General features: G+C 36.8%; 1 protein-coding gene across 1 annotated transcript in view; it reads right to left on the bottom strand.

Moving 5' to 3' along the window:
* Window positions 1-24322, bottom strand: part of CNTLN (centlein) — a 440159-nt gene that overhangs the window by 332916 nt on the left and 82921 nt on the right. Inside the window, exon 4 of the mRNA XM_036739595.1 lies at window positions 6000-6084. Within this exon, the coding sequence (XP_036595490.1) occupies window positions 6000-6084 (85 nt within the window). The remainder of the gene's footprint in view (window positions 1-5999; window positions 6085-24322) is intronic.

The raw sequence follows: 24322 nt of genomic DNA, 5'->3' as shown, positions 1-24322 counted from the left end.
TCCAACAACTCTGGAAGGTAGGTGCTATTATCCCTTTTTACATATAAAGAAGCCTGATTAAATTCCCTAATACACCATTAATTATAATGTAGCTTCAGAACAAAATTTTGACAAGATCAAATCCAGATTTATAACCTCTAATGATTATATTTAAATGCCTTTTTTTTCCAAGAGTCCATTGTTTTCAGTTAGTTCGTGTTCAAAAATGTATGATGGTTTTCCCAGGTCTCCATGTCAGTTTATTTCTTTAAATCACCCAAAGAGCCAAATCAATTCCTTTCATTTTCCTAACTTAACCCTACCACTGTACCTTACAAGGAAGTTGATAAAGGGTACACTGGGGCCATGTCCAGTCATCCTGATCTATATCTTGCCACTGGACCCAGATGGCTCCAGAGGAGAGAGTGAGGCTTGTGATTCTACACAGTCCTCCCTCCCTTAAATCCAATTAACTTGCAAGTCATGAGAGCACCTTACCAATGACATGGTCCTCTTCCAGAACATCTCTCCTTGCCCTGAAGCTTTTGGGTTGTAACCTCCACAGGAAAAGCTATTTACTATATTTTTTACAAAGGCCTTTAGCTTAATTGCTTAAATAGACCAAAGAAATAATCTTTTTCTCTATCAATCAGTTAATGAATACGTATTTGCTAAACTCCCACTTAATGCTTCATCTTAAAATTTTTCTTTTGTGATTTTATACTGATTGGGGAAGGGAGACATGCAGCACAAATCTTGGCTTAGCTGCTTCCCAAACATGCATCTACACGGAAAAATTATATTACAATACAATCTCATTATAATACCCTGAAATTTTGTGGTTAGGTGGTACCATGTTATGAAGGCTATGCTTGTTAAATTCCAGCATGCTCATTAAAAATTCAGTCGTATACTTTATCTTCACACCTCATATACATATAAAACTTTCAAGACATTTCTAAAGGAAGAGAAATTATGTTTTATAAATAAACAAATTTCTCAAAAACAAAGCTATTTCTGTCATAAAGATAGTTCTTTGATGAACGAAGGTCATAGTTGAAGAAAAAGTAGTTATCTTGAACCCCACAACATTACCATAAAAGACTTGAGTTCTTGAAAATTGGGGCAAAATTCATTCTTACTCTTCAGATAATTTTTTCCTACTTTTAATCAGCTATCACAATACAAAGCAAAATGGTTGAGTCAAAATTCTGGATCTGGAATCAGAGGACTTGGGTTTAAATTCTTCCTTAATGACTTACTGCATAACTTTGAGCAATTTACTTAATCTCTCTGGATCTCATTTTTCTCATATATAAGAGGTTGAATTCATGACCTCTTAAGGTATCTTTCAGCTCTAAATTGATTATCTGTGTTATAAGGTATTAATGTTTCTCATTTAATTTTTCAAAACTTTTGTGAGCTAAAAGTATATTTGTTGTAAAAATTCAGGTTCTTAAAGATGAGCTAAGAGATCTTCCCAAAACTGATATGTGTAGGAACAATCACCATTTTAGAGAGATTAATAAAGAAAAAAATTTTAAGTTTAGTGTGTGGTCTTAGCGAAGAACTTTTAAAAATTTCAGTGTTATTTTAATTATTCAGTGTGCTATAATAATCTAAACATCACCAACTATAATGCATACAGCACTGCAAACATTAAAACATAGCTTACCACAATATTTACCTGACTTGTAAATCAATTTAGATGATATCATGTAAACGTTGCAAGCACAATTTTTCTTCTATCTTAAGGAATACAGAAACCAAGTGAATTACAGATGAACTGAATAGTATTGAAGAATTTTGTGATTATAAGTAAAAATTTTGATATCTCAAACCATGACAATGTTGAAGGAAATAATAGTAAGAAAAACAGTGAAAAATTAACAATTCATATTCCATTTTCCTATGAGAATCTAGATTTTATTTTTCAAAGACATTATAAGGATATTTAATGCAAAATGTAAATATGGCTGCCAAGCAAACCAAGCACCTTACCTGAGTTCTCCTTAAACAATAACTGATTACACCAAGCTCATATTTTAGAACTTTCAAAAAAGTAATGTAGTCTTTTAAAGAGACTGTTTTCATATTTTTATGGTTTTTTTAATTAACAAAATAATGGTTGACAAAATGAAGAGTTCAAAGGGAAAAACATAACAATAGTCATAATTTGACACAGAAACATGCATTCAGCATCCTTTCAGTCACCCACTTAAAGTCGTCCTAATTCCTTACTCTCCCTATACCCATTTATCCAGTGTCCTTCACCCCGCATATCCAATCAGTTTCCAAATCTGTTATTTTATCTCCATAATATGTAATATCCATCCACCCTTTTCTCTCTACTCACACAGCGATCATCCTAATCTAGGCCATCACCACCTCTTACTTGGACTGTCAAAATATTCTTCTAATGGGTCTTCCCCCATCTCAAGTATCTCCCTACTCCAATCTATCTTTCACATAGCTGCAGTAACTTTCCTAAAAACACAGATCTGACCATGTCACTCCCCTGCTCAAAAAATTCTGGTACCTCCCTTCTAGCATTTGGACCAAATGCAAAATCCACAACAATCCTTTTGCAACCTCCAAGCTACCATTCTCACTATGTAGGATATTATTTTTCTCTTTAAATACTCTGAGTCCAGCTAAATTGGTCTTCTTGCACCACATACACAATGTTTCACGCTTCCATCTCTATGCCTTTAAACAGGCTGTCCTCCATATTTTAAATGCACTCCTTTTTCACCTGTACTTCTTAAAATCCCTAGTGCCTTTTCGTAGCTCATCTAGAACTTTTCTTTACCCCTCCCTGACCCAAAAGCTGGCACCATCACCTCCAAAATTATTTTATCTTTATTTTTAATATCTTCTATATTGTAACCTCAATGAGAACAGGGAATGTTTCATTTTCCTCTTTGGATCTCCAACAACTGATACAGTGCCTGGCACATAGGAGCTTAATAAACAGAGATACAATGTGAACATATGGAAGTATATACAAAGTATGTAAAAAATAAGGACAAGATAACTTTAGAGGGAAGGCACTAACAGTTTGGGGAAGGGTGTGCTTAGGGCAGATCAGATATGTCCCCTTGTAGAAAGAGGTACTTATACTTATCTTGGAGGAAATTAGGAACTCTGAGAGTTAGAGGTAAGGAAGGAATGTATTCTAGGAAAGAAGGAAAGCTTATGAAAGGCAGAGATGATAGATGGAATGTTGTATGTGAGGAATAGGAAGAAGGCCAGTTTGACTAGACAGAGTATGTGAAGAAAAGTAAGGTATAAAAACCATGATTTAATGATTTTTTATCTAGCCTACAAGCAAGGCACTTACTACAAATAGATTTAAATTTTTTATGGTTCTGGAGACCACTTTTAAATCTAGATTTCTCAAAGTCCCACTTCCAAGATTCCTATCTCTTGGAAGCAGTACTTAAAAACTTTGCCCCAAGCTAGGAAAATTTTTTTCAGTACTGGATTTGCAGTAATAATCTCAATTTTCTGCAAAGATACAATATTACTGATTCTAAGAAATCCATAGCTCTTTGGAAATACTAGGTTTTGGGATTTTTCAAAATATTCTGAGGAGGTGCGGAGCCAAGATGGCAGCTGGAAAGAAAGGACTACCTTAAGCTCTCCCCCAGGTCACTGAATAGAAAATTTGACTATCAAACATAAGAATCAAGAGAAGCATGAAAAGGTAAACAAGAAAGAGAAATCATAAGGGACTTACTAAAGTTGAACTGTTCTGTTTACATTCCTATATGGAAAGATGATGTGTGTAATTCATGAGACCTCAGTATTAGGGTAGCTGAAAGGAATATACATATATAAACAGATAGACATAGAGCACTGGGTGATTTAAATATGAAGGGATGATATCTAAAAAAATAAAATCGAATTAAGGGATGAGAGAGGAATATATTGAGAGATGGAGAAAGGGAGAGATAGAATGGGGTAAATTATCTCACATGAAAGTGGCAAGAAAAAGCAGTTCTGTAGGAAGGGAAGAGGGGGCAGGTGAAGGGGAATGAGTGAATCTTGCTCTCATCAGATTTGACCTGAGGAGGGAATAACATACACATTCAATTGGGTATCTTACCCCTCATAAAAGTAGGGGGAAGGGGATAAAAAGGGGGGGACAATAGAAGGGAGGGCAGATAGGGGGAGGAGGTCATCAAAAACAAACACTTTCAAAAAAGGACAGGGTAAAGGGAGAAAATGGAATAAAGGGGGACAGGACAGGAGGGAGAAAAATATAGTTAGTCTTTCACAACATGAGTATTGTGGAAGGGTTTTGCGTAATGATACACATGTGACCTATGTTGAATTGCTTGCCTTCTTAGGGAAGGTGGGTGGGGAGGGAAGAGGGGAGAGAATTTGGAACTCAAAGTTTTAAAAGCAGATGTTCAAAAAGAAAGTTGTTTTTGAATGCAACTGGGAAATAAGATATACAGGCAATAAGGCACAGAAATCTATCTTGCCCTACAAGAAAGTAAGGGAAAAAGGGATGGGGAGGGGGAGTGGGGTGACAGAAGGGGGGGCTGACTGGGGAATGGAGCAATCAAAATATATGCCATCTTGGAGTGGGGGGGAAGGGTAGAAATGGGGATAAAATTTGCAACTCAAAATCTTGTGGAAATCAATGCTGAAAACTAAAAATATTAAATAAATAATAAAAAATAATAAAAATATCAAAATATTCTGAGTCTAAATTTCGAATATGTCCTTGATGTTTATATAATGTATCTGACTCATGTGAAAATCTGATACTTTCAAATACTAAGCAGAAAGTGAGGAATGCTAAAAATAAAAAATGAAGTATAATCAAATGATATTTATCTAATGAACTATTACCACAAAATCATACTATTCATTCACAATATTTATTCAGAATTGTATCTTTTCAAAACAGATATCACAGGCTACTACAACTAAAGTAAATTGATGAACTAAACAGTCAATTTAAATTGCTTGTACTGTTTAAAAGAAGATCCTCAAATTCTAATTAACAATTAATCAATCAGTAGTTATTAAACACCTACCACGTACCAGGCATTGTGCTAAAAACTAGGGATACAAAAAGAGGTAAAGACAGTCCTTTCCCTCAAAGAGCTCACAATCTAATGTTGAAGAAAACAGACACAAACATATACAAACAAGCTATATTCAGGATAAATAGGAAATAATTAACATAGGGAAGGCACTAGAATTAAGAAGGGTTGGAAAAAGGCCTCCTGTGTACAAGGTGGGATATTAGTTGAGGCTTAAAGGAACCCAGCAAAGGCAGTAGTTGAAAGAGAAGAAGAAAAATATTCCAAGCATTCCAGACAGCAGGTAAAAAAGCCCAGAGCCTAGAAATGGAACAGCTAGGAGGCCATGTCACTAGATCAAAAAGTACATGGTAAGGAGTAAGATATAAGAAAACCAGAAAAGAAGGAGGATATAAATGGCTTTTAATGCCCAAATGGATATTTTGTATTTGATCCCGAAGGCATCAGAGAACTACTGAGGTTTATAGGGGGGAGGTTGTATGACATAATCAGACCTGCAATTTCAGGAAAAATCACTTTAGTGCTTGAATGTAGGATGGACTGGATGGAAGAGAGATTTATGACAGGCAGACTCACCAGTAGGATATCGCAATAGTACAAGTGTGGTGGCCGTGTAAGAAGACAGAAGGGGGCATATTGGAGAAATGTTACAGAAGTTAAATCAACGGGCCTTGAAAACAGATTGGGTATGGGGGGGTGAAAGATGATGCGGAGTCAAGGATGACTCCTAGGTTGTGAGCCTGAAGAATTGGTTGGGATTGCCGTTAGGGAAGGTAGGAGAGGGGGAAAGATAATGAGTTCTGTTTTGGATGTGTCATGTTTAAGATGATTACTGGATATCCAGTTCAAGATATCTGAAAGGCAGCTGAAGCTGGAGATGCAAGTTTGGAGGTAACAGAAAGACTGGAGGATTACAATTACAACAGTATTTAATATTTTTCAAACATTAATACCAACCTTTTGCAACTCCTTTATTCTAGCATCTTTGACTTGCAAAATTTCTAACACTTTTCTATCCTTGGCTTCAGCTTTAGTTTTTTCTCTAGAAAAAAAACAAATACATTGATTATTAGTCATCATTTTCAGTTAATCATTCAAATTTGTCATGTCTTCATAATGAATGTCACTTTAAAGTACACCAAATTAAATTATCTGAAGCTGACAGCCCTTGCAGAATTAATCAGAGACCATATGGCAAGTGACAGCAAATTACAACTGTAAATAATTGAGACAGCTTCATTCTACAAGAACCAGTTGAGTTACTAGGCTTGAGTACCCAATAAAAGAAAACCAAAATGATATTTAATATTTTTATCCAATGGAACTTAGGTAAGTTCTTCAAAGTTTGGTGCCATGCTCTCAATAAATTTTGAAGAAAGCAAAGAGAGTGGGAAGATTAACAGCGGTAGTGGTGGCCCTGAAGGTACCAATTAAGGATGGAAAAGCAAAAGGATGGAAAGCATGAAACACTTCAACTAAAATATAGCTAGAACATCTCCGTATCACTTGCAAAGGGAGAGGCGACCAGCACATCAGAATCCAACATAAAGCTACAGCCATTTGTGACTTTTAATCACAGTGAATCCTCATATTGTCAAACATAACTTTAAAAACAGAATAAGTTTAATATTTTATGGTGGAGTAAAACAAGTCTAGTTTGCCTGGAACTTTGTGGAACTACTTTTGTTGTATCCTTTTTTCTTTGCCACTCAGGAATGGTAATAGGGCAACTTAACTCTTTAATGTGACTTTTCTAAAAATAAATGTCCGGTTGTGATTCAAAATTTTCAGTAATGGGCGGAATATAATAAGATAAAATTCAATAAAGACAAATGTAAACTCTTAAGATCAGGTACCAAAGATCAATTTGACAAGTACAAGATGAGGGAGAGATAATCAGAAATTGTTCTGGAAAAGACTGGGGCAGGGGGATTTTAGTGGACTTTCAGCAAGTTCTACATGAGGCAGCAATGTGCTGTTGCAGACAAAAACTAATGCATGGGTGGCATTACAAAGTCATATTCAAGATATAAGGATTTTGTGATCCTCATTACGCTTCATCTGGACTATTGTGTTCAGTTCTGGGCGTATAGTTTAATTAATACCTGGATAAATTTAAGAGGATACAAAAGAGGGCAACCAGGATATCAGGCATGATTAACCTGGAGACGTGACGGCTAAGTGAAAATGACAGCCATTCAAGTTTAAAGGGCTATCGTGTGGAGGACGAATTAGATTCTTAGGGTTTGACAGAACCAGTACAGAATCAGGAGCAATGGGTGGAAACTTGTAAAGAAGCCAGTTTAAGTCTGATGTAGGTGTTAAGAGTTGGGGAGCAGGAGAAAAGGCTAAAGGGAATATGACTGGATCTGTTCACGAGTAGAAGGGCAGCTAGGTAGTGGAGCAGACAGAGTTCCAGGTCTGGAATTGGGAAGAAATCCTGAGTTCAAATTCTGACTAAGATATCTATTAACTGCAACCCTGGGCAAGCTATAATCCTGTTTGCCTCAGTTTCCTCATCTATAAAATAAGCTGGAAAAGGAAATGGCAAACCACTCCAGTATCTTTGCCAAGAAGCCCATGTTTGCAGGCAAATTTGCACCACTATAAACACTGTTGTTATTTTCTTAGTTTTCAAGGTGTGATGCCTTTATTGTGTATGGAGATTTAAGGGAAGCTGAGTTGCACAAATTCATCAGCATCACTCTCTCTTCCTGAGTCATCAAAATCAAGTGGCAAAACAAAAGTCAGGAGAACTGAAAATGGCAAAGGACACAGTGGATGAACTTGGTGTCTTCCATGTCTGACCAAGCTCTAAATGCTCCACAGCACCTGCTTCAGCCTTTTTCATGGCCACTGAAATAAACTGTTCTCATACACCCATTCTACCAGGGGAAATCTTCACATGCTTGGGGTAGACATATTCATAACTCACTGATGGGTTTGAGGTTTGTTGGCTACCTTCAACCTGGTTTAACTATAAAGGACATATGAAGAAAGATGCTGTCTGCATCCAGAGAAAAAACTGATAAAAATATGTATAGAATAATTTTACATATATATGTATGTGTATGTTTGTATGTTATATGTATATATGTATATTGTGTACACACATACACATACGTATATGTATTTGTGTCTAATGGTGGTCATCTCCAAGGAGGGAGAGGAAAAAAAGAAATTTACACGGTAATTTTGTTGTATATTTGAAAGGAATAGCAAGTTGTGCATAGTAGATTTGCAGTTTCAATTACAATCATATTTTTATTGTACTATGTTACAGAGATGTTTGTTTTATTCTATAAATTAAAAATAAAATAAAATAAATTTTTTAAAAAACCAGGAAAAGGAAAAATTAAAAATCCCCAATTAAACACCAAATGGGAAATCCTGAAATTCAAAGGGAGAGAATAATAAAATTGAAACTAAAAAAACCATTGAACTAATAAATAAAACTAGAAGCTGGTTTGATGAAAATAAAAACAATAAAATCGAGAAGCTGTTGTTTAATTTGATTTTTTTTAAAAAAGGAAAGAAGAAAACTGAATAACCAGCACCAACCTGAAAGTTGTGAATTAACCACAAATGAAGGGGAAATCAAAACAATTATTAAGAGCTATTTTGCCCAATTATCTGCCAATATACTTGACAATCTAAATGAAATAAATATATATTTTCAAAAATATAAATTACTCAGATTAACAGAAGAGGAAATAGCATACTTAAATAACCCAATCTTAGAAAAAGAAATTGAACAAGTCATCAATGAACTTCCTAAGAAAAAATCCAAAGGGCCAGTTAGATTCACAAGTGAATTCTACCAAACATTTAAAGAATAATTAATACCAATACTTTATAATGTATTAGGTGAAGGAGTCCTACCAAATTCTTTTTATGAGACAAATTGGATACTGATACCTAAACCAGGAAGAGCTAAAACAGAGAAAGAAAATTAAAGACCAATTTCCCTAATAAATGTTGATGCAAATTTTTTTCAAAAATACTAACTTAACTAACCAAGCCCTTAACTAATTGTAGCAATATATCATAAGGATTATATGCCATAACCAGGTGGGATTTATATCAGGAATGCAGGGCTGGTTCAATATTAGGAAAACCATCAGCATAACTGACCATATAACTGGTTGGTTGTTGTCCTTCATTCTCAAGCAGGGCAAAAATGACATCACTATGTTATAGTCAAGATACAGCGTATCAGACTGCGGCTGATCAAACCAGTATGAGCTCAGAATGCTCTACCACAGGTCAAGCACTGTCCATATGAACGTTTGGGGAGGATTCTCTAAATCTGCATATCTTGCATTTCTTTTGAGCTACTTCAATTCTGCTTTGCTCACAGAGCACTCAGCACCTTCTTTGATGAAGGCATGCCATACAGGGTGTTCCTGTGCCAGTGCCTCCCATGTCATGCAATCAATTCCCAAGTTCTTAAGAGAGACTTTGAGAGTGTTCTTGTATTGCTTCTTCTGACCATCATGTGTGCACTTGCCTTGTGTGACTTCTTAGACAAACGTGTATTGGGCATTTGAATAATGTGGCCATAGCAATAACAAAGTCAACAAAAATCACATGATTATCTCAACAGATGCAGAAAAAGCCTTTAATAAAATATAACACCCATTCTTATTAAAAACACTAGAGAGCATAGGAACAAATGGCACTTACTTTAAAATAATAAGCAGTATTTATTGAAAGCCATCAACAAGCATTACCTATAATGAAGATAAGCTAGAAGTCTTCCCAATATAATCAGGGGTAAAGCAAAAATGCCCATTATCACTATATTATTCAACATTGTACTGGAAATGCCAGCTATAGCAATAAGAAAAGAAAAAGAAACTGAAGGAATTAGAAGATGCAAAGAGGAACAGAGGAAACTATCACTCTTTGCAGATGATATGATGTTATACTTAGAAAATCTATTTAAAAAAACAGTGAAAATACAACTTAAGCAAAGTCACAGGATACAAAATAAACCCAGATAAATTATCAGCATTTCTATATATTACCAACAAAGTCCAATAACAAGAGATGGAAAGAGAAATTCCATTTAAAATAACTGCAGACAATATGAAATACTTGGGAGTCTACCTGCCAAGACAAACCCAGGAACTATATGAACACAATTACAAAACACTTTTCACACAAAGAAAGTCAGGTCTAAACAACAGTAAAAATATCAATTGTTCATGAGTAAGCTGAGCCAATATAATAAAAATGACAATTCTACCTAAATTAATTTACTTATTCAGTTCTATACCAGTCAAGCTACCAAAAAACTATTATAGAGCTAAAAAAAATAAACACAAAACTCATCTTGAAGAACAAAAGATCAAAACTATCAAGAGAATTAGTTTTTTTAAAATGCAAAGGAAAGGTGACCTAGCTGTACCAGATAGCAAACTGTATTATAAAGCAGCAATCATCAAAACTATCTGGTACGGGCTAAGAAATAGAGTGGTGGATCAGTGGAACAGATTAGGTACATAACACATTACAGTAAATGATCACAGTAAATGTTCACAGTAATCAAGTATATGATAAATGCAAAGATCCAAGCTTTTAGGACAAAAACTCATTATTTGACAAAATTGCTTGGAAAACTAGAAAACAGTATGGCAGAAACTAGGTATACACCAACATCTCATACCATATAGCAAGATAAATTCAAAATGGGTACTATAACACCAAAGAACCATGTCCCAGAACCAAGTCCAACCCATCCAAGCAACAACCAACTCCCAAAACCAGTAAGTCCACTTTATCATAACAGCAAGGAACTTAAAACACAATATCACATAATGGAACCTTGCCATCCCATAACCCTCCCCCCTGCTGGGGCCTTCCCACAAACACACTCATAGCACAGCTAGCACACCTCCTCACGCTCTCCCTCAGCTCTACCTGCTCTGAGCATTTCCTGTTCTTACCTTTCCTGTTCCTCTCAATCAGCAAGCTCTTCCCACCACGTATGACTGAGGCTTCTTGTAACATAAGCAGGTCACATGGACCTATTAATCTTCAAATTTATACTACCATTACTAGCACCTATGTGTCAGACATTTTGAGAAGTGCTGGGGATAGAAACAAAAGCAAGATAGTCCCTGTATTCAAGGAGCCTATATTCTAACAGAAGAGAAAATACTGCCATTATAGGCCTATACGAAACACAAATGAAAAATGTACTACATATCCTTTGGGGGAAAAAAGGTACTAAAAATTAGAGGGACCAGAAAAGTTCTCATATAGAAGGTACTGATAGAGCTGTGTCTTAAAGGAAACCAGAAATTCTAAGACAAAAATGAAAATAATAAAATTGGTACTGCCTGTGTTACATAGTTGTTTTAAAAAAGCCCACTCTATTAAAAAAAAACAACTCCACATAAGTATTACATAAATTTTAATCCTTATCAGGAAAAAAAAAAACAAGGCATAGTCCTTTATTTTTAAGCCAATAGCCTATAATACATCAGAATTATCATATGGTTTTATATGCAAATTTCCTAATTAGGCCATAAGTGGAATTCAAGCCACCTTCACATCAGAAAATAAACTAGACTATTATTGCCCATGGTTTTCCCCCAAACATGGAGGGAGCAAAACTTCTCCTTCCTATGCCCCAAGTGAACGAAACAGCACTTCACTCCGAAGTATCAGATCTTCAGGTAGAAAAAGCAACCTGAAGACAATCAGACAGTCCTGCCCTCAAGAACGAAAGAAGATAGAGCTAGAAAATGCAAATCTCCACCTACGTTGTTCAAGTAAGAAATCAATTAGCTACACAAGAAAATGTTTCAGTCCTCCTGACTCCCAAGCAACCAAACCACTGAAATAAAATTTAAGAACACATCAACAAGAGAGATTTCTTAGCTGAGTGCAGTTATATACTATGTTTAAGATTTCTCCGAGCACTAGGTGAGGTTGAAGTTCCTGTTCATATGTCTCACATACTAAGCTGCCCAAGAAACAATATCATTCTTTATAAAGAAAAGTTCTCTACTGAAGGAAGAGAAAGTTAATAGATGAATTCGGGCAACCATTAGAGTCAGCTGCCAGCTAAACCACAAACTATCACATTCTACAGTTCAGGAAGTAAGGCTTTGAGTATTCTAGCAATGTTGGGTTTCTGAAACAAGAGTTGCCATGATATGATGAAGTCCAAGAGAAGGAGTTTTCTGACATTACAATCAACAAGTCTGAATCGAGAATGATTCAATCTATGTCAACCCTCAAATAGCAGACCCTGTCTCATTTCAAAGGAGTCTAAGTTGCTTGTGCCATATAATCTCATCTGTAAAAGCTTCTCCTGTATTTGAACAGGGAAAACTAATGCAATTAAGAAGGGCTGTATTGCAACAGGTGATTAAAACCCAATAGGTAAAGAACAGAGCCAGAGATGTTTGAAGAGCTCACCTGCAACTTCAGGTGAAAAGTCCTGGTTTGAAGCCCTTTTACCATTACTAGAAACATTCATTTGTATAAACTTTCCAGACTAACCTTGTAATGTAAGAAATCTTTGCTGAATCTAGTATGACCATAAATACAATTTAGTACAATACATAAATACACCCAAGAAAAATATGTGTTTACGTTTATAAATGGCTCCCAAGCTGGATGGCTGTTTTGTTGAAGAACTGTAATTGGAAATATTTCTGGTATATATCTAAAAGGGCTCTATCCTATGTGAGATGAATTTTACCAAGGCTATAAAAGCATAGGCTATAACCCAATAGATTAACCCATCAGCAAGAAAAATTATCAATTAAAAGGCTAAAAGACTGCACGGCAAAGACTGAGGAATGCATAAGAAGCAACAATGTTATCTCCCCACCAGTTAAAATGTCAAAAAATACAAAATAGATATTGAGAAGTAAGGTTCAGAAACAACATCCAGAAAGTACGAAATTTTTCAAACGGCTAATCAAACCTACATTGCCTCTGTAATCACATACATGGTACCTTCTGGGGAATCATACAGGAGAGAGGATGAGGGGTAAGGAGACAAAAGCAGCTCTACCTCACCCTTGGCAGGTATGGCCAGCTGTGGAAAGTATATAGTAACATTAAATGAATAAAAGTAGAACCATAACCATCCATAACAGTGTTCTGGTAGAGAAGCACCATGCTCTATACTTAGTAAATTTCAAGGTAAGAGGGAGTGATCACCCCATTCAACTTAGCAGAGTTTGACAGTATGCTTTCTTATCAATTAAAATCTTACCATTCCAAAACAATTGCAATCTCAACTGTTTTCCCCCAAAGAGGCAAAGTGACTAAAAGTGTTCTGTGACAATGCTGTGGTAAAATGTGCCATTGCAATTCAAGTCTTAAGAAGTAAAAATGAGGAAATGGGGGACAGGTCAGGCAGAGCCAACATGGCGGCTGGAAAGCAGGGACTTGCTTAAGCTCTCCCCCAGGTCCCTCCAAATACCTGTAAAAAATGGCTCTCAACAAATTCTAGAGCTGCGAACCCATGAAATAACAGAGGGAAGCAGGGCTCCAGCCCAGGAAAGCCTGGATGGTCATGGGGAAGGGTCTATTGCACAGAGCTGGGAGCAGAGCAGAACAGAGCCCAGCGTGGGTGGCGGCAGGACCAACCAGACTGGGACACAGGCGGAACAGGCCACAGGCCATGAATCATTGAGCTATGGCAGTTACCAGACTTCTCAACCCACAAACGCCAAAGACAACAGAGAAGGTTAGTGGGGAGAACTGCTAGAATGGAGTGAAAGAAGTTTGGGGTGGGCCCCAGCCCTGGGGGCGCAGATGTGGTGCAGCTCTGGAGCTGCTTCCAGCTGCAGTTGGTTCCAGCCCCAGGCCCACCAGGTGGGAGGAATTAAGTGGGAGATCAGAACAGAAGTGCAGAGTCTGCTTAGATCTGGGTCTCGGTCCAGGATGGCAGTTCATGGGGGAGGAGGAGTGTTGGTGTGGCAGAGCTTGCTGTGTAGAAGTACCTCTGAAAACAGCAGCACAAGGACCCTAAAGCTAGGGACAAAGAACTCTCTACTCTACAAGCAGTCATACCTTTACAAAAAGCTAAAGGGTCAAGTAGTTGGCTGAGAACATGAACAGGAAGCGAGAACGCACTCAGATTCAGACTCAGACTTTGGAATCTTTCTTTGGTGACAAAGAAGACCAAAACATACAGCCAGAAGAAGTCAACATAGACAAAGAACCTACATCAAAAGCATCCAAGAAAAAAAAATGAACTGGTCTCAGGCCATGGAAGAGCTCAAAAAGGAGTAGGAAAAGCAACTTAGAGAAGTAGAGGAAAAATTGGAAAGAGAAATGAGAGTGATGCGAGAAAACCATGAAAAACAAGTCAATGACTTGCTAAAGGAGACCCGAAAAAACACTGAAGAAAATAACACCTTAAAAAATAGATTAACTCAAATGGCAAAAGAGCTCCAAAAAGCCAATGAGGAGAAGAATGCCTTGAAAGGCAGAATTAGCCAATTGGAAAAGGAGGTCCAAAAGACTACTGAAGAAAATACTACATTAAAAATTAGATTGGAGCAAGTGGAAGCTACTGACTCGATGAGAAATCAAGATATAAAATAGAACCAAAGGAATGACAAAATGGAAGACAATGTGAAATATCTCATTGGAAAAACCACTTACCTGGAGAATAGATCCAGGAGAGATAATTTAAAAATTATTAGACTACCTGAAAGCCAGGATCAAAAAAAGAGCCCAAACATCAGCTTTCAAGAAATTATCAAGGAGAACTGCCGTGATATTCTAGAGCCAGAGGGTAAAATAGAAATTGAAAGAATCCACCAATTGCCTCCTGAAAAAGATCCCAAAAAGAAAACTCCTAGAAATATTGTCGCCAAATTCCAGAGCTCCCAGATCAAGGAGAAAATATAGCAAGCAGCCAGAAAGAAACAATTTGAGTATTGTGGAAACACCACAAGATAACACAAGATAGCAGCTTCTACATTAAGGGATCAAAGGGCTTGGAATATGATATTCCGGAGGTCAATGGAGCTAGGATTAAAACCAACAATCATCTACCCAGCAAAACTGAATATCATGCTCCAAGACAAAATATGGACTTTCAATAAAACACAGGACGTTCAAGCTTTCTCTGTGAAAAGACCAGAGCTGAATAGAAAATTTGACTTTCAAACAAGAATCAAGAGAAGCATGAAAAGGTGAAAAAGAGAAATCACAAGGAACTTACTAAAGTTGAACTGTTTTGTTTACATTCCTACATGGAAAGATGATCCATGAGACCTCAGTATTAGGGTAGCTGAAGGGAATATGCATATATACATATATATATATATATATGTATATATATATATATGTATGTATGTATGTATGTATGTATGTATATATGGGTGTGTATGTATGTATGTGTGTGTGTGTATGTGTGTATAGACAGAGGGCACAGGGTGAGTTGAATATGAAAGGATGATATCTAAAAAAAAAATCAAATTAAGGGATGAGAAAGGAATATATTGAGAGAGGGAGAAAGGGAGAGATAGAATGGGGTAAATTATCTCGCATAAAAGTGGCAAGAAAAAGCAGTTTTGTAGGAAGGGAACAGGGCGGGTGAGGGGGAATGAGTGAATCTTGCTCTCATCAGATTTGACCTGAGGAGGGAATACCATACACACTCAATTGGGTATCTTACCCCACAGGAAAGAAAGAGGAAGAAGATAAAAAAGGGGGGATGATAGAAGGAAGGGCAGATAGTGGGAGGAGGTAATTAAAAACAAACACTTTTGAAAAGAGACAGGGTCAAGGGAGAAAATTCAATAAAGGGGGATAGGTTAGGAAGAAGCAAAATATAGTTAGTCTTTCACAACATGAGTATTGTGGAAGGGTTTTACATGATGATACACATGTGGCCTATGTTGAATTGCTTGCCTTCTTAGGGAAGGTGGGTGGGGAGGTGTAAGGGGTTGGTGCTGACCCCGGCGCTGTCTGGACCCTAGCACTTGGCCTGTTTCCTGGGTAAAACCAGACAGGCTTAGTAGGAGCTGGAACAGCAGGCACCTGGAGGAAGGGCCTCCGCCCTTAGCAGCCCCCTATAGTCTTCCTACACATGCAGGCAGAGTCCATCCACAAGGGACTCACAAGCCCAGAAGGAGGAACCCAGCTGGCCACTACCTAATGCTCTTGAACCAGTCCCTAACACAACAATGCTTTGATACTTTACTTACTGGAACATCTTTGATACTTTACAAGGGCATCCTGCCCCGTGCCTCACATAGCTCATACAGCTCTGATACCACCTTGCTACATGCCCGAGCCTTCCCATGCCTCCGTAGATACTGTAGGACAGCATCCCCCTTTGTTCCCATACTCCTACCGAAACTATCTTGCTGCAGCCCTAATTTTTCCCATACGCTTATAGAAACCATAGTTTGCAACAATCCAGATTCTTCCCACCTGATACTGATCTTCCCATGCTGTCATCCCCTTACACCTTGAACACCTGCTTCTGCTCAAGTAGTGCAAAACCCTATAAAACTGGATAATGTCTCCCAATAAATCAGAGTTGTATCTTCTCTGACTCCCGCCTCATCATTGCGTCCTGAGATTGCGGTCCTTGCTGGTCAGGGACCTCCCACAGGGAGGGAAGAGGGGAGAGAATTTGGAACTCAAAGTTTTAACAACAGATGTTCAAAAACAAAAAAAAAATGTTTTTGCATGCAACTAGGAAATAAGATACACATGCAATGGGGCATAGAAATTTATCTTGCCCTACAAGAAAGGAAGCGAAAAGGGGATGGGAGGGGAGTGGGGTGACAGAAGGGAGGGCTGACTGGGGAACAGGGCAACCAGAATATATGCCATCTTGAAGTGGGCAGGATGGTAGAAATGGGGACAAAATTTGTAATTCAAATTCTTGTGAAAATCAATGCTGAAAAGTAAATATATTAAATAAATTAAATTTAAAAAAATTTTTAAAAATAAAATAGTCATCAAAAAAAAGAAAGTGAGGAAGTAGATGACAGAGAAGGCTCTTAAAAGCTAAATCTAACTCTATGGTGGTGATGTTGGTTTCCAATTCTCTTCTTTTGTATTGCTGTGACTACTGTAACTACTTAGGAGAAGAGAGATATCTACGTGGTATTCGGTCAAGAGATTGTAGGGTAGGGTTTCTTATCCTAGGTTTTGGGAAAAGATTTCAGGGGGCATGCAAACTTGGGTAGAAAAATTACATGTCTATTTCAATATAATGTGTTTCCTTTTGAATATTATATATTTTATTTGGTGCATTTAAAATACTATTCTGAGATGGGGTCTAGGAACTCCATTAAACTTCCAAAGAGAGAGGCAAAAAAAAAAGATTACGAACCCTTGTAATACAGGGTATATTTCTTTCAATGGTCACCTTGATTTGGCCACAACTGAAACTATTTGGAAGCTAAGATACAGAGAACACAAAGGAGGGGATTGGAACAGTGATAACTTCTACTTCAGATTAGACTTCAAATATTTATCAGATTCTTTAAAAATCAAGCTCTAGGTCTTCTAATTTGTGGTCTGGCTTCTTTCGAAGGTTGTAGACAACTGAGTCTATATTTTCACTTCCAGAGAACTTCTAAACATGGAAACTATTCTTCTGAAGGGCCACTAATAAATCACTCCAAATACCATTATCTTCTGATCCCAAATGCAATACTTTCTCTAGGATTTGCATCCATGCAACATGGTCATTATCTCTATAATTATTTTGTATAGGAATGTAAATCTATGTTCAATGCTTGGGCCAAGGAGCTCTAGCCTTGTTTATAATTTTGTAAGTGACTGCTTTCTCTTTCTCCTTCTTAATTATGGTTTATGTAAGAGAGGTCAAATCACTTATGGCCCCTTTTCTCTTAGTAAAAATAGATGGTTCATTAATAAAAAATTTGACTTTCAAACACAAGAATTAAGAGAAGCATGAAAAGGTAAACAAGAAAGAGAAATCATAAGGGACTTACTAAAGTTGAACTGTTTTGTTTACATTCCTACATGGAAAGATGATGTGTGCAATTCATAAGACCTCAGTATTAGGGTAGCTGAAGGGAATATACAGATAGATAGATAGACAGATAGATAGATACATAGACAGATAGATAGAGGGCACAGGATGAGTTGAATATGAAGGGATGGTACCTAAAAAAATCAAATTAAGGGATGAGAGGGGAATATATTGAGAGAGGGAGAAAGGGAGAGATAGAATGGGGTAAATTATCTCGCATAGAAGTGGCAAGAAAAAAGCAGTTCGTTGGAAGGGAAGGGGGGCACATGAGGGGGAAGGAGTTAATCTTGCTGTCATCGGATTTGACATGAGGAGGGAATAACATACACACTAAATTGGCTATCTTACCCCTCATGAAAGTAGGGGGAAGGGGATAAAAAAGGGGGGACTATAGAAGGGAGGGCAGATATGGGGAGGAGGTAATGAAAAGCAAACACTTTTGAAAAGGGACAGGGTCAGGGGAGAAAACTGAATAAAGGGGGACAGGATAGGAGGGAAGGAAATATAGTTAGTCTTTAAGAACATGACTATTTATGAGAGTATTTTGCATAATGATACATGTGTGGCCTATGTTGAATTGCTTGCCTTCTTAGGGAGAGTGGGTGGGGAGGGAGGAGGGGAGAGAATTTGGAACTCAAAGTTTTAAAAGCAGATGCTCAAAAAAAAAAAAGGTTTTTGCATGCAGCTAGGAAATAAGATATACAGGCAATGGGGCATTGAAATCTATCTTGCCCTAAAAAGAAAGGGGAAAAAGGATGGGGAGGGAGGGGAAGGGGTGATAGAAGGGAGGGCTGACTGAGGAATGGGGCAATCAAAATATATGCCATCTTGCAGTGGGGGGGAAAAGAGAAATGGAGAGAAAATTTGTAACTTGAAATCTTGTGGAAATCAATGCTGAAAACTAAAAAATATCAAATAAAAAAATCTAAAATTTAAAAATTTAAAAAAAGAAAGTTCCACCAAATAAAAATTTGTAATACACAACTATATTTATATGTGCACATTAGATACATGTATATTAATGAGTATGCTTATTATATGTATATATAAATAGTAACAATGTATTTGCTAAATGATTTCACACAGAAAAAAGAGCATTAAAATATATAAATTGAAGACTCAAAAAAATGAGGGAACAACCATTTCAATTAAATTTATTAAACACCTACTATGTGCCAAGCAACATGCTTAGGTGCTGGGGATACAAAGACAAAAGGAAAACAGTCTCTGCCCTCAAGAAATTATGAGTTTACTGAAGGTAGGAAAATATGTAGATCCGTAAATACAAAACATATACAGTAAGTAAAAATTAATTGGAGGGGAAGTCATTACCAGCAGGAATGATTAGAAAAGGATCACCCTGTTTCTGCTAAATAAGCTAGAAAACTCTAATCATCCAAAATTCTAGTTCAGTTTAAAAGGAGATCTGGTGACTTCATGCACCTCACATTAGGCTAATGGGAAGAGGTCCCAATGCACCCCAAAGAAACAAACACAAGTAACAAACATGTGATTCTATTAGGGTTAATAACTCATTACACTGACCAATTAAACCACACTGAAATCCACAAGGAAAGCTTGATACTGAACCTGTGAAGTTCCAATCTTTTTCTAGTGGCACTCAAGATGCAATGGCTATGAACACATGATTATCCTATAAAATGGAGAAACAAGGCCCTCTTGGACTTCAATCCAAGTCTTCTTTCTGGTAGAGGTAAATGATGCTAAAATTTTTACAAGGACTATTCCATCATATTAATTCATACACAAGTTCGTTTTGCCAAAGCATACTCTTTTTCCCATAAATTCTCTGCAGTGTAAAAAAATGGAATAAAGGACAGAATTCCTGAAGTACTCAAGTGAATAATAATAATAGCTTAAACTGATGTAGCACTTGAGTATCTGAATAGTGCTTTACGTACTGTAGGTAAGGAGGATTTTGTTATCCTTTTTACAATTCAGTTTCTTGGGATCCAAGGCCATGGCAATGTCTAGTTTCCAGGTGTTAGATAATAACTCCCAGAATAGCCCCAAGGATCCTAGATAGTAATTCCTAGAATCACAGTGACAGACAGTCCTATTGCGACTACGCCATGAGATATGGGGGTGACATAACTGATATTTACTAACTTGCTCCAAATGACGATATTGCTAAAGTTAACCTGTGAGGCCATTGTTGGCAATATGCCTTCTTTGTCTGTTGCCCTATAAAGCAAATGAATACTGGTCAATGAGTGGGGAAACCACAGGGAACCCATAGGAGAATCTGTGTGTGCCCTAACCGGCCCCCATCAAGGCCTGAAGGGATTTAGGGGTATGCAAAAGCTGTGCCTGTCTCAATTGACCCATTGAGACACAGGGGTAGTGGCCCCCTCTTCTCGCCTACCCCTGTGAAAAGGGTGATTAGGGAATTCTGTAGGAGCTGGTACTCTCATTATCAGCAACTCTTTTGAGAAGACTAAACTGGAATAAAGTAAGATTATTAACCCCTCCAAAACTGTCCTTCCTGTCTTTCCTTTCTGACCAGATCGAATGAACCTGTTAGAGGCTGGAGTCCAGAAACTCCAGTGCCTCCTGTGCATTATGTGTGAAACACATACACTATCTCATTTAAAGATAATAACAAACCTTTAGGTAGGGATTACTATTATCCCCACTTTACACATGAGAAAACTGAGGCTAATAGAATTTAAGAAATGTCTTGGGGGCAGCTAGGTGGCACAGTGGATAGAGTACTGTCCTGGAGTCAGGAGGACCTGAGATCAAATCCAGGCGACACTTACTAGCTGTGTTACCCTAGGCAAGGGAGGGAGGGAGGGGGAGAGAGAGAGAGAGAGAGAGAGAGAGAGAGAGAGAGAGAGCAAGGATGCCAACCTGGAAGACTAAGCAGATGCTATTATGTTCAACAGAAATTAGGAAGTTTAGGAAAGGGTTGAGTTCCGGAGAAAAGGTGATTTCTGTTTTGTACACATTAAAGTTGAAATGTTCAACAGGAAGTTAGGGATGCAAGATGGAAGTTAGGTAAGAAACTGAGGAGATGTGGTACAAAGGGAAAATGAAACCAACAGGAGCTGATGAGGTTACCAAGTGAAAGAATGCAGAAAGGGAAGAGAAAAGGGCCCTGGAGAGAGCCCTGAAATACTCTCACAATTAGGAAAGCATCACATGGATGATGGGCCAATAAAGGAGATTGAAAAGGAGCAGTTAAGGTAGGTAGGAGAACCAGGAGAGAAGAGAACATTGAATATAAAAAGATATTCAACATAACAAATGGTAAGAAAAGTCAAGAAGGGTGAGGACTGAGAAATGGCCACCAGACTTGATGAGTAACAAATCATGTTAACTTTAGAAGGAAAAGTTTCCATTGAATGATGAGGTCATGAAGCCAGATTGCAATGAAATGAAAGCAATATAGACAGATTTTTCTTGGGAGTCTGGCAAAAACTGCTAAGAAAGAGAGAAGAAATATACGCTAATGGCTTGATGGGATGTTAGGGACCAGTGAAGGTTTTGTTTTGTTTAAAGAATGGAGGAAACTTGGGCATATTTGAGGCAGTAAGTAAGCAAAAAGTAAATAGGAAAAGACTGAAGACTATTGAGGGGAGAATGAGGGTCTGTCTCTTTCTCTTTTATGAGAAAACTGGAGGAGATAGAATAAAGGGCAGCTTGCTGTAGATTAGGAAGGCTCATTTATTATTTATTTATTATTATTTATTTCAACAGATAATAAATATATCCCTAAGCAGCAGAATCTGTAACATGATCAGAGCTGGAAAGGGGAAGTCAGTACTCCCTCTTGAAGTAATCCCACAATGACAGAACTTGATAGCAAGTTACCCATGATCATAAAGTGATCAAGAATATTCAAAAATACCAGCAGTGATACTAGCAGCCAGGTGCATATACCCAAGATTCCATAACTTTCAGATCTAAGCAAGCCACTTCCTCCTCAGATGAAGAATTAAAAGATTATTAAAGTATCTTTTCAGGAACAAAAGAAAACAGAAGAAAGGACAGAAAGAATCACAGTCCTGCTGAAAAACTTTGAAAGTTACATATTGAATAATTTGGGCTAAGATCAAGTGCATTTCATGACTGAGATTTGTAGCTTTGGTTACAACCATTTTCTGCTCTATATGCCTATGGAAATGTTCGTCTTATTTGGTGTTCGTTAAGTTCAGAATAAAAATAAAATAAAAGTCTAAAACTGAAAAACAAAGCTCTTCTACAAATATTTTTGTTCACTCAAGTATTTTCTTCCCTTCTTTCTTTGATTTCTTTGGCTTTTATGTCCAGTATCACTGGTTCAAATATTAAGCAGTTTTAAAAATATAGTTGCATACTGTTTTCCAGACTAGTTGGACCAATTCACACCTCCAATGACAATATGCCTGCACTCAAAAATTGTTGTGCCTCCAACAACTACCAGTTTCTTATTTGACAACCTTATAAGCATGACTAAGAATCTCACAGTTGTTTCAACTTGCATTTCTTTCATATGACAAATCATTTGGAGAATGATTTCATGTGGTTGTTAATAAATTGCATTTCTTCATTTGAAAACTGCATGTTTATGTTCACTGAACCCTATAACTATTGGGAAATAACTCTTGTTCTTATATTATAATATCTACTACTCAAATAGTATAGATATCAAACCCTCTATGGATATCAAACATTTTGGGGAGGGAGGGCAAGACAATCGGGGTTAAGTGACTTAACCAGGGTCACACAGCTACTGTCAAGCACCTGAGGCCGGATTTGAATTCAGGTCTTCCTGACTCCAGGTCTGATGCTCTATCCACTGTGCCACCTAACTGCCCCAATATCAAACATTCTTCCGAGATTAGCTACAAAGATTTTTTTCCCCAGTTAATTCTTTCATTTCAAACTGCATTGATTTTGCTTGTGTTTCACTGATCAACTCTTTTGTTTTTTAAGCAATACTAAGTATGTTGATGATACTTGATCTGGTAACAAACATTCTGATGATTATTACTTTATAGGATAGTTTGGCATAGAGTAATGCAGTGATTCCCTTCATTCCTAGCTTTCTTTTTAATTATTTCCTTAAATTCTTGACCTTTTGTTACTTCTGATGATTTAGTTATTATTTTGTCTAGGTCTACAAAGTAACCTCTTGGTAATTTGATTGGTATGGCACTAAATCTTCAAAATAATGTGAAGTAGTCTCATGTGAATTATATTGGGATAGTCCACCATGAATAAGTAATATGTCTCTAATTACTTAAGTGTATCTATTTCTATAAAGACTATTTTGTAATCATATCATACAAGTCCTGAGTATATCTTGGTGAGATATTTTCCAAACATTTGTAGGTTTTGTGGTGATTTTAGTAGATTTTTAAATATTTCATTGTGTCCAATTTTCTTAGTAATATATAAGGACGACACTGATTATCTGGGAGGCTTATTGAAATATGCTTATATGCTCATTTACATGCTCATTTGTTAAAAAAAAGTTTCATTTAACTTTTTGTTGACTCTCTAAAGTTGTCTAATTAACCATTATATCATGCACAAACACATATTTTTTTATTTCCTCTTAACTTATGTTTATTCCCTCAACTGCTTTTTCTTCTTATATTGTTATAACTATCACTTCTAGAATGCTATCAAATTATTATGGTGACAATGGATATCCTTGCTTTACACCTGATTTTACTGGAAGTTTCTTTAATCTTTCTCCATTATAGATAGAGCTAGATTTTGGTTATAGATACAAACTACCATACTAAGAAAAGGTACAATTATTTCTGTGCTTTTTAATATTTCTAGCACAAATGCTAGATGGTATGTTTTATAAAAATAACTATTTATCTATCTATATTTATATCTATATCATATATAAAATTATCAACTGACCCAATCAATACTGCTTTCCAACCTTTTATGCAAAGTCTTTCCATTCTAGTGTAAGCTCTTTGAGATCATCTTTGCTTACTTGAATTTATATCCTGAACCCCTGCCAAAATGCCTAGCACATATAAGTACTTAATAAATGTTCTAAATATCTAATTGACTGAATAGTAGCAAAATTTCTCATGATGAGTTTATCCATATGAAATTAGCCATCTGCTACAGTCCACTGTCAGATGCATACTTGAAACATTTCTCACTTATTAGAACATACTAAAATGTATCGTTTGCTAACACAAATTTGGAGAAGTATGACTTAGTTCCATGTCGCAATGAAGCACTAGACTAGGAATATACAGATGCAAGTGAAATGAAGAAAATTAGCACCAAAAAG

Source organism: Trichosurus vulpecula, chromosome 9 (assembly GCF_011100635.1).
Source record: "Trichosurus vulpecula isolate mTriVul1 chromosome 9, mTriVul1.pri, whole genome shotgun sequence".
Classification (NCBI taxonomy): domain Eukaryota; kingdom Metazoa; phylum Chordata; class Mammalia; order Diprotodontia; family Phalangeridae; genus Trichosurus; species Trichosurus vulpecula.
This window is presented reverse-complemented; position numbering and strand designations above follow the sequence as displayed.